General features: G+C 35.5%; 1 protein-coding gene across 1 annotated transcript in view; it reads left to right on the top strand.

Annotated features, from left to right (window-relative positions):
* The window catches only part of LOC133633508 (monocyte to macrophage differentiation factor 2-like), a 33,114-nt gene extending 20,546 nt beyond the window's left edge, over positions 1-12,568 (top strand). Inside the window, exons 3-7 of the mRNA XM_062026050.1 lie at positions 727-887; positions 3,088-3,162; positions 8,290-8,391; positions 8,462-8,531; positions 11,237-12,568. Coding sequence (XP_061882034.1) covers positions 727-887; positions 3,088-3,162; positions 8,290-8,391; positions 8,462-8,531; positions 11,237-11,440 — 612 coding nt within the window. The 3' untranslated portion in view covers positions 11,441-12,568. The remainder of the gene's footprint in view (positions 1-726; positions 888-3,087; positions 3,163-8,289; positions 8,392-8,461; positions 8,532-11,236) is intronic.
* The last annotated feature ends 218 nt before the right edge of the window (positions 12,569-12,786 follow it).

Genomic DNA, 12,786 nt, shown 5'->3' with positions numbered 1-12,786 from the left:
ACAAGATTTTTTTTTTTTTAAACATTTCTGGTAGTATTTCTAATATCTACCTGTAAAGTGTCATGTTGTGCATGCAGTACACTGCCAAAACTGAAATCTAAGTAAGATGAAATATCTCAAATAAGGGTGATATTTGCTTATTTTCTGTCTGGTAAGATAATTCTTCTCACTAAGCAGATTTTATGTTAGAGTGTTTTACTTGTTTTAAGGGTTTTGGTCCTAAATGATCTCAGTAAGATATTACAGCTTGTTGCTGAGATGTTATGACCTATATTGAGTAAAACATGCTTGAAACTAGAACATCAACTGATGCAAAGCTGTGTCATCAACACTCACAAGAATAAAAGTAATTTTTTAAAGTAATCATTTCTTACTTCAAGCATGAAAAAAAAAAATCATGATGCCGAGCGCATATCATTATGTCAAGATAATGGCACCAGCATTTACTTCATTTAAGAATATTTTTCAACATATTGAGCAAAAAGGTCTCTTTTTTTTTCGTACCAAGAAAAGTGCACTTGTTATTAGTGAGAATATACTTATTTTAAGGTTAGCTAATTTTACTTGTTTTGGAAAGTCTTGACAAGCCGAATTTTCTTGTTCTATTGGCAGATAATTTTGCTTAGTTCAAATAAAATACCCCTCATTTTTGTATTTTTTTTTCTTGTTTTTGAACACTGACTTTTTGCAGTGTATTGATTACCCTGTCTTTGTGTCTCCATAAAGTTGTGGATAATTCCCAGCCTGCTGGGCAGCTCCCTGCTGCACTTCCGGTCCGAGGACCAATGGGAGCGCGTGTCTGCCTGGGTGTATGGGGCGGGCCTCAGCTCGCTCTTCACCATCTCCACCCTCTTTCACACCGTGGCCTGGAAGAAGAGCCACCTACGGTACACACGCACACATTCTTGTATTTCTTACCTTCTTAAGACCTCCGAAAAATGGCTACCTCTTTATGATCACCCTTTCTATATTGCCAAGAGTATTTGGCCACACACCCAAATGATGAGAATCACGTGTCCTAATCACTAGACCCGGTGTATAAAATGAAACACTTAGGCATGGAGACTGTTGTCTACAAACATTTGTGAAAGAATGGGCCGCTCTCAGTGATTTCCAGCGTGGAACTGTCATAGGATGCCACCTGTGCAACAAATCCTCGCTCCTAAATATTCCAAAGTCAACTTAATTATAAGAAAAGTGAAGAGTTTGGGAACAACAGCAAGTCAGCCACCAAGTGTCAGGTTCAAACACTTATGACATCTCTTAAACAAGACAAGAAGCAAGGAATTAAACAGAGACAGAATTACATGTGGCTCAATTGAGGAGAGCGCGTACACCTGTACCCTTGTACAGTGTTCCAACACGCTCTGACGAAAGATTGTACGCCTCCTCTTTTATTTGGACGTTCCCTGATTACATGGCAACAGCTGTTTCTAAGGGACGGGGGTCGTAAACAGCCATCGCCTCTGATTAAAACAGTTCAAAGAAAAGGTCGTAAAACAGTTCAAAGAAACGGTGCCTGGAGGGGAGTCTGGTCCTGCTTCCTCTCTGCTTGGTAGTTCTCGGGTCAAGACAAAATCTTTCTGTGGATTACAATACATCAAAGAAACAGAACACCTTCATGCTGCTTCCCATCCTACACAGTGGAGTTTTACAAGCCTTCTTCTTGTAGGATCAAAGACAGCTTTTGTCTGCTCGCCGGGGAAATTTTGTGATAACTTAGATACAATGGGTTTCCATGGCCGAGCAGCTGCATCTAAGCCATACATCACCAAGTCCAATGCAAAGCGTGGGATGCAGTGGTGTAAAGCAGTGGTCCCCAACCACCGGGCCACGGCCCGGTACCGGTCTGTGGACCGATTGGCCGCACAAGAAATGTAAAAAATAATAATTTTTATTTATTTATTTTTTTTAAATTAAATCAACATAAAAAACACAATATATACATTATATATCAATATAAATCAATACAGTCTGCAGGGATACAGTCTGTAAGCACACATGATTGTATTTCTTTATGACAAAAAATATATATATATATATTTTTTTTCTAATTAATTTTAGCCAAACGGGGCGCATTTCAATTTCTTACACACACTTGTTACTTCATATGTTGGCCAGAGGGGGAGCACTTCAATTTCTTACACACACTTGTTATTTCATATGTTGGCCAGAGGGGGGGCACTTCAATTTTTTTACACACACTTGTTATTTCATATATTGACCAGAGGGGGAGCACTTCAATTTTTTTACACACACTTGTTATTTCATATGTTGACCAGAGGGGGAGCACTTCAATTTCTTACACACACTTGTTATTTTATATGTTGACCAGAGGGGGAGCACTTAAATTTTTTTACACACACTTGTTATTTCATATGTTGACCAGAGGGGGAGCACTTCAATTTTTTACACACACTTGTTATTTCATATGTTGACCAGAGGGGGAGCACTTCAATTTTTTTACACACACTTGTTATTTCATATGTTGACCAGAGGGGGAGCACTTCAATTTTTTACACACACTTGTTATTTCATATGTTGACCAGAGGGGGAGCACTTCAATTTTTTTACACATACTTGTTATTTCATATATTGACCAGAGGGGGAGCACTTCATTTTTTTACACACACTTGTTATTTCATATATTGACCAGAGGGGGAGCACTTCAATTTTTTACACACACTTGTTATTTCATATGTTGACCAGAGGGGGAGCACTTCAATTTTTTACACACACTTGTTATTTCATATGTTGACCAGAGGGGGAGCACTTCATTTTTTTACACACACTTGTTATTTCATATGTTGACCAGAGGGGGGAGCACTTTTAAAACCGACACACAGTCAATTTGAAAAATCCCTCCTTTTTGGGACCACCCTCATTTCACCACCAGGGGGTGCAAATGAGACATTCTCTATCAGATGCAATGGTTTTCCGTATTGGGACCATGATTTATGTCATCACTTGTTCACACCTCCTCATATAGCAGGTACTTTTCCTCGTTGATGTCTCAAGAAGGGTAGAAATACAAGAACACACACTTTGTTGTGTAATAAAATCAACGTTCATGTGTTTGCCTAACAGCGGTGTGGAGCATTGTTTCCACATGTGCGACAGGATGGTGATCTATTTCTTCATCGCTGCCTCCTACGCTCCTTGGTGAGTTCATGATGCACGTCTGTCTATAAACGCCATAATAATCATCAACGCTTTCCTTTACAGCTGAGGTGCCCAAAGTGGGGCAAGGGGGCCAACTTTGGCTCGCTCAGTTGTTTGTGTTTCATTTGTGTTTCGCACTTAAAATTAGGGTCCAATATCGATGTAGGACGTTGGTGTGATATCAGCAACAACATTAAAAAAAACAGGTATCGGGTGATATCGGTTTGCATGTCAAATATCTGATCCAATAAAATAAAGTCAAAACACATGAAGACGAGGAAAATAACACCAAGGACATCATTTGCTTAAAAGAGAACAGAGCTGATGCCACTTCAGTGGCACCGTTTCTACATACATCTACAAAGAAAAACACAGCGAAAACCCCCAAAATGAGAAATTAATATTACATATTGCACACATAAACACCCATATACCTCGCTATAAAGCCTCTGCAGTGCTTATTAATGTTTTTACGTTGTTTCTTTTTGTTTATTGCCATAAAATATCTATTTTCCTTTCCTTATTTTTTTAAAAAAACAATAGAATATTTTATAATAATTTGCCTGTGTTATGTGTCCTAATGTGGTCAGCAACACATTGGAAACCACATGTTTATTATTAGTAGTATTAATGCGTGTATTATGGAAACAACTGCATGGTTTATTAAATTACTAGACCTCAAAAACAAAACAACAAAAACATCAAATAAATGGAATACTTATAATGATAATAAATATCAACCTTTTTTTTAATTGACATAACATTTTTATTTTTATTTTTTATTTCTAAAATACGGAGCCCCTAAAGGGACATGGGAATTTTTTTTTTTTTAGACATGTATCTCGTGGCCACGAGAAAGTATCTCGTGGCCACGAGAAAGTATCTCGTGGCCACGAGAAACTTTCTCGTGGCCACGAGAAACTTTTTATAAAAAAAAAAAAAAAAAAAAAAATTTTTTTTTTTTTTTTTTTTTTTAATAAAAAGTTTCTCGTGGCCACGAGAAACTTTCTCGTGGCCACGAGAAACTTTCTCGTGCGCACGAGAAACTTTCTCGTGGCCACGAGAAAGCATTGGATGCGTGCTGATGGTTTAGTGTGTGTTAAAATGGCAGTTTAGGAGTTAATATGGCTGTATTTCCAGATAGGACTTTCCCCCATGTGTGTTGTGGCAAAATGTGAATGCTTGATTAGTAGGTGTGAGACAAACACTTTATCTTCCTGGTTATTGTAACGCTACGTGTTTGACATTATTTAAGACGTTATCATGCCCGGGAAAGGACAGTTTTCCTCTTCTGTGGCTGTGGGGAGTGGGCGTGGCTTGCGGACCTGCAGCGAAGCGGAGTGTGTCAGTTAGTCCCATGTTGATGTGATCAAACTTCTTTCTTGCTTGGAAGATACACACACAATTGTAACTGTTATTTCTTCCTGCAAATAATAAATATGTACAACGTGTTTGGATGTATTCATTTATGTAAAATTGTCATTAAATGTAATATTGCCTGACAAAAAGTGATACGACGTACGTAATATTTTGATATTTACACATCGCATATTTACACACGCGCATCTGAGTAGAATACCCTTATGTGCATTACATATATCAACATCAACTACCTACTGTACTGTTTACTTGTTGAAATACCCTTTTTAGAACAAATATCTACCCACATAATTTATATGTGTATATATAATATATATATATGTGTATGTATGTATATGCATATATATATATATGCATATATATATATACGTGTATGTATGTATATGCATATATATATATATATATATATATATATATATATATATATATGCATATATATATATATACGTGTATGTATGTATATGCATATATATATATATATTTATATATATATATATATATATATATATATATATATATATATATATATATGCATATATATATACGTGTATGTATGTATATGCATATATATATATATATATATATATATATATATATATATATATATATATATATATATATATATATATATATATATATATATATATGCATATACATACATACACGTATATATATATATGCATATATATATATATATACGTGTATGTATGTATATGCATATATATATATATATATATATATATATATATATATATATATATATATATGCATATACATACATACACATATATATATATTATATATACACATATAAATTATGTGGGTAGATATTTGTTCTAAAAAGGGTATTTCAACAAGTAAACAGTACAGTAGGTAGTTGATGTTGATATATGTAATGCACATAAGGGTATTCTAGTCAGATGCGCGTGTGTAAATATGCGATGTGTAAATATCAAAATATTACGTACGTCGTATCACTTTTTGTCAGGCAATATTACATTTAATGACAATTTTACATAAATGAATACATCCAAACACGTTGTACATATTTATTATTTGCAGGAAGAAATAACAGTTACAATTGTGTGTGTATCTTCCAAGCAAGAAAGAAGTTTGATCACATCAACATGGGACTAACTGACACACTCCGCTTCACTGCAGGTCCGCAAGCCACGCCCACTCCCCCACAGCCACAGAAGAGGAAAACTGTCCTTTCCCGGGCATGATAACGTCTTAAATAATGTCAAACACGTAGCGTTACAATAACCAGGAAGATAAAGTGTTTGTCTCACACCTACTAATCAAGCATTCACATTTTGCCACAACACACATGGGGGAAAGTCCTATCTGGAAATACAGCCATATTAACTCCTAAACTGCCATTTTAACACACACTAAACCATCAGCACGCATCCAATGCTTTCTCGTGGCCACGAGAAAGTTTCTCGTGGCCACGAGAAAGTTTCTCGTGGCCACGAGATACTTTCTCGTGGCCACGAGATACTTTCTCGTGGCCACGAGATACATGTCTAAAAAAAAAAAAATTCCCATGTCCCTTTAGGGGCTCCGTACTAAAAAAATATATATATAATATTTTATAATATTTGGCCTGTATAGTGTAGCCTGATATATTAACCCAAATATTGAAAAAAAAAAAATCTAATAAATGGAATACTAATAAATATAAACCCTTTTTTTTTAAATTGACATAAAATATGTATTTTAATTTTTTATTTCTAAAAAAATATATATATAATATTTTATAATATTTGGCCTGTATTGTGTAGCCTTATATATTAACCCAAATATTGGGGAAAACAAAGTTTCATATTATTATTGGGTTTATTAGATTGTTGCCTCAAAACATGTGTAAGTAAAATAAAATTAAATTATTGAGACTCAATTATTTTTTTGTTTTTTTTCATGTGTTTTCCTTTCTTTATTAAAAAATAAAACAATAGGATATTTTTGATTTGCAATAAGTAATATTTTGCCTGTATTATGTAACCTAATGTAGTCACCAAACTATAACAACTGTAATTAATGTTATTATAGGGTTTATTATTCAGTAAACTGGTTCATAAATCAATGCCTCAATTACCTATACATTAAATTACAATACACACAGTGTATGAAATTTATTCAAGAAAAAACAGTTATTAATTAAGCAATGATTGCCTTAAAAGAAAATATGATATACCTGTAAGAACAAATGATGATAATTTTAAAAATGTGATACATATAGTTATTTATAAGTTTTGGTTTATATCAAATACATGGAATACATATGATAATAATAAACAGACCTAAATAGTTTCTGTTTATTGCTATAAAATATGTTTTATTTTGGTTTTTTTAAACAATTTAATACTTTATAATATTTGGCCTTTATTATGTAGCCGAATATTTTAAGCCAAATATTGGATACAAAAATGTTTAATATTATTGAGTTTATTAGATTATTGCCTAAAAACTTTTATGAATAACATATAATAAATATAATGAAAAAAATTAGATTGTTTTTTCTTTCTTTTTGTCATGTATTTTACTTTCTTTATTTAAAAAAACAACCTATAAAATATTTCATTTTCCACAACTAATATTTTGCCTGTATTACGTAACCCAGTGTAGTCACCAAAATATTAAAGACAACTGCCATTAAAGTTATTATAAGCTTTATTATTCATATTCAAAATGTATACGTCAAATTACAAAATGTATGAAATTAAATTTAAAAAAAAATCATAAGCAATTATTGCCTCTAAAGAGAACATAATAGCAGGTAGAACAATAACAGAAAAAGCGTTAAACAAATTATAATAATTAAAAAGTATATATTTAAATATAATACATACACCTTTTCAGTGTCTTTGCTTGTTTAAAAAAAAAATTGCATTACGGCCGTCAGTGAAGAAAAGTGCATCATTTAGCTGCACCGGTTTTTTTTTTTAGGAAAAAAGTAGCAGCTTACTGTCCTGAATTTACGGTAATAACAGTAAGTATGATCAATCGATAATTGTCAAGGCTCCAATATCGGCAAGGTACAGGTGTTGTACCGAAATCTGTTACCCATCGGAATTTGTAACTCCAGGGGGAGATGTTCCCATGGCGTTTGTTTGATGGTTAAACGGCAAGCCCAAGGAGGAAGAGAAGAAGAACGCTTGCGTAAATGGCGTAAACTATCCTTAATGCTGAAACGTCCGTTGTCAGAATTTCAGCATTAATAAATTACGCATATTCTGGAAATCAATGACTTCCTTTCATTATAGTATGAGTCTATTGTATCAGCTGTTATGTGTAATTTATTAATGCTGAAATTCTGACAACTGACGTTTCAGCATTAAGGATAGTTTACGCCATTTACGCAAGCGTTCTTCTTCTCCTCCTCTTTGGGCTTGCCGTTTAACCATCAAACAAACGCCACGGGAACATCGCCCCCTGGAGTTACAAATTCCGATGGGTAACAGATTTCGGTACAACACCGGAAGTGACCATGAATTGATTAACGTGGACCACGACTTAAACAAGTTGATAAACTTATTCGGGTGTTACCATTTCATCAATTGTGCGGAATATGTACTGTACTGTGCAATCTACTAATAAAAAGTCTCAATCAATCAATCAAAAAGTTGTATCAGGACACACCTATTTACAATCATCGTGATTGGTCTGCACAATGTTTGGCCAGCCCAGATGCATTGTGGGATTGCACCCCGCTAAAACCGCTTTGTCATGCAATGCCGCCAGGCTCAACCTCCGAGAACTGGGCCCCTGGGCGAGCCACATGCGCTGGCTGGTGTGGGTCATGGCGCTGTCCGGGACCGCCTACGTCTTCTTCTTCCACGAGAGGTACGTGGGCGACAAAGTACTGAACCCCAAGTGGACTTTATGGTGACCAACTGCGCCCGGCGTCCTCCAGGTACAAGATCATGGAGCTCATCTGCTACACGGTGATGGGCGTCTTTCCCGCCTTGGTCATCCTCTCCATGGTGAGCGTCTTTTGTGTGTGGCGGGGGGACAACCAGCAGAGGGCGCCATTAATCCAGAGATGGCTTTCATGGTTTTTAAGGACAAGGAAACTATTAACTAGCATCAGCTATACCAGGCGTGTCCAAAGTAGCAATTTTTTCAACGAGCAATCATTAGCATGCTAGCTTTATTACTTATTTATTTTTTTGCTGAATTTGCAAGTATACAAGTCAAATGGTTTTGTTACTTGGCGAATGATACCTGTTAGCATGCAAGCTTTGGTTTAGCTAAGTTTGTAGGCGCACACATAGACATCTTATAAGTAGACGCAGCATTGGCTGCTGTGACGCGAGAAAGTCGGCCGCCATCTTGAAGTGGTGATGAGGAGCCGGCGAGCAGCCCAAACTGACAGTTGACAGGTAGAAAACAAAGATGCCGGGCTGGTGTTCAGCGTTTTCCTGCTCAAATGAGCGGACCGTTGAAAATAGGAATCGGGGGATTACTTTTCACAAGTAAGATTTAACATTAACGTACTATTGGTTGTATTTTGTGAAAAGGATATTAGAATATATAAGAAGGAGCAAAGATCTTCAATAGTACTGAAATCGTAGCCGCCAGCAAACAAGAGTATGACCATAATAGAATTGCTTGTCAATGAAATTAATTACATTTAAAAATGTCATACTTGAATAACATAACGTTGAAATAAATGATGAAGATAAAAGATTGTAAAAGTTATAAAGTATATAATATAATATAGTAAAAGTTACAAAGTATAAGACACTACTTTCTTAACATTATGATTGTAACCAGGAATAAGTCTTCAAGTAACAATATTCAAATACTAACATTTTGGTAGAAATGAATGGATTTAAAAGTATGTATCTTTTTCCATATGTAAAAAAGTGTTTTTTTGGGGGAGAAAAAAAAGTCTTAATTTTTACTTATTTTTTAGTCCAGTTGCCGGTCGTGCGTGCAGAGTGGGCACTTGCGGACGCTAAATTTGCACGTGCATTCAAAAACTGCTCCCAAATATTACTCATATTGACGACAATGTGAATAAAAGACCTTTAGCTCTGAGCGCCGTGCTACGCTGCAAACGACCATATTTGGTCACTCAGGTGAGTCCAAATGGACGTGATAAAACCACGTGATTCCTTCTAGCCAATCGGTGAAAAAAGATTGTAACCATAATGAAGAATAGTAAAAGTGGGTTTATTTACTAAGCACAGAAGTGATATTTTTAACAGTGGCTCTCAAACTTTTTTGCACCAACGAAAACACTTGGCTCTCCAAGTGCCACCATAATGACCAGCATTAAAATGCAGTAGCGTAGTAGGGTTAAGTAGTCATTAAAAACAAGGCAGCGGTTTTAGTTAACGAGCATTCCTAATATTTCTGGCCACTGAACATCACGCACACTTTGAACAGTAACACTGTTCGAAGATAGAAGAAGAAAAATAAAACACTGTACTTTAATCAAGTGATTTTTTTTGGTGTACCACTAGATGGAGCCCACAGTTTGAGAATCACTGTAGTAGAGTAAAGTGCTGTATAAATGTGATGTATTTCTATAGAATCTATCTAAACATTTCAAAGAATGTTGCCAGGAAATATTTATAGTGATGAATAATCAAAATTATTTAAATAATGCTATTGTAGTATTATCCATTAATACATAATAATAATAATGCACCATTATGTAATGGAAATATATCAGTGATATATTTATTATGGTGGTGTCCTGATAGAACTTGATAAAAGCTCCTGATGCAGTAAATTGAATGATGCGGACACGTTTGTTACTGTTTACTTTCTAATACACTTCTGCAGACTTTGTGTGTCTAAGTATAAATATTTGATACTTGTTTATATTGACACATGTGCAAGTGTTCAATGAAGGAAATTTGGTACGTAAGTCTAGCTTGTGTGCTTAGCTGTTGTGTAGCTGCTAGCTCCTAGTAGCTTATATATCCTGGTATGTTGACATTTTGTAAATGACTAAAACAGAAGACCGATATCAATAACCAATTGAGAAACCACTAATAATAACAAATACTTATTTTTTGTTTTAGAAAAGTCACTACTATAGTTCATATCTCAAGCTGAAATTTTGAGTTTAATATACACATGGTTTCCTTAAAGTATAAGCAAAAGTGCATGTATTTTACAGTTGATAAAAACAGAACTATATATTATTGAATCTACCACTGTGGTACTAATGGTACGTGGGCTCCATCTAGTGGAAGAAAGTATTTTATTTTCCTATATTAAAACACAGTGTTACTGTTCAAACTGTGTGTAATGTTACAGCGGCCCAAAAATGTCAAATAAAACCTATGTTATGTTTTTAATGAATACTTAGGCCTACTACGCTACAGTATTTTAATGTTGGTTATTGTGGTGGCGAGCCATGTGTTTTCTGAGGTGGTACTCGGAATATACTTAAATAACATAATATAAATAAATATATTTTGTATTTTTAAAAAAAAATTGTAATCAAATAAATTAAATTGTTTGTTGAATAATCACTTAATGTATGTATTCATAAATTATTAATTTAGAAAATGTTTGATATTTATATATTGGAATTTTAGGGAGACCTTGTATATTTATTTATATATATTCCAATATATTTTCATCTTGGAATAACAATTGTTTTAAGAGAAGAACACAGTTTATGATTTTAATCCCTCACATTCCTCCGCCATCTTCCTCCTGCCAGCCGGAGCAGGCGGGCTTGTGCGAGCTGCTGGTGGGCGGAGCCTTCTACTGCCTGGGCATGGTCTTCTTTAAGAGCGACGGCATCGTGCCCTTCGCCCACGCCATTTGGCACCTCTTCGTGGCCACGGGGGCGGCCGTGCACTACTACGCCATCTGGAAGTACCTCTACGCTCAGCCCGTCAGCCCGGTCCAGACCTCCAGATGACAGCGCCGCTGACCCCCCCCCCCCCCCCCCAGTGAGCTGTCAACCCCGCCCCCTCTAACCCCTCCCCCCTACTACAGGCCGCCACAGAACGTTCCATTTCAACTGGCTGTAGTTTGCTTCCAGGGGAGGGCGCGTCATTCAGTGTCTTTGTGTCAAGTGTTTACACTCGCTATGGTGACTTCACCGTGCTCACGTTCATTTCAGAGCGCTTGATGGTGTTTTTTACTGCTAACAACTTTCTTTGACGCTCATTTGCACATCAAGCATGACTGTTTATAGCGGGGGTGTCCAAAGTAAGTCCTTATTATTAATAAGCTATATTTTGATTTATCACCGACAACACAAAACTACAATTATTCAGGTTGTTTTTGCCTCATTCCTGAGAGAACCCTGCGTGTGACGGGAGCATTAAGGAGTGGGACTATCCAGGACTAGCTGCAGGGTGCTGGAACAACCACCAGGTAGTAGGGGTGTGAATCTTTGGGCATCTAACGATTTGATCCGATTCCTGGGGTGACTATTCGATTCAGGATTGATTCTCGAGTCAACTCTATTCTTGATTCAAAACCGGTTCTCGCAATGTTTCATTTGGTATAATAATTGAAACTTTAATGAAACAGATTGCAGGTTAGAAAAAGCTTCTTCTGATTGCATGAAGACCGCCGAAAAACGCCTTAAAAAAAACAACAAAAAACACTGACATCTATTAAACAAGACAAGAAGCAAGGAATCAAACAGAGACAGAATTAAATTTGGCTCAATGAGGAGAAACACGTAGACACTGTACCCTTGCACAGTGTCGTCACACGCTCTGACGAAAGATTGTACGCCGCCTCTTTTTCTGAACTTTCCCTGATTACATGGCAACAGCTGTTTCTAAGGAACGGGGGTCGTAAACAGCCATCGCCTTTGATTACGAACAGTTCAAAGAAAAGGTGGTAAAACAGTTCAAAGAAACAGAACACCTTCATGTTGCTTCGCATCCTACACAGTGGAGTTTTACAAGCCTTCTTCTTGGTAGGATCAAAGACAGCTTTTGTCTTCTCGCCGGGCGAGCTGAACTCAATGTAACACAAAGTTGTGTGGTAACTTAGATACAATTATTCTAACACATTCTTACATATATATATATATATATATATATATATATATATATATATATATATATATATATATATATATATATATATATTATTATTATATATTAGTGTGTGTAATATGTGTATGTATTATATATGCCTATGTGTATATGTTTTTATATATACTGTATATATATATATATATATATATATATATATATATATATATATATATATATATACACACACACACACACATAATCTATT

The sequence above is a fragment of the Entelurus aequoreus genome, linkage group LG18 (assembly GCF_033978785.1).
Source record: "Entelurus aequoreus isolate RoL-2023_Sb linkage group LG18, RoL_Eaeq_v1.1, whole genome shotgun sequence".
Lineage (NCBI taxonomy): Eukaryota > Metazoa > Chordata > Actinopteri > Syngnathiformes > Syngnathidae > Entelurus > Entelurus aequoreus.
This window is presented reverse-complemented; position numbering and strand designations above follow the sequence as displayed.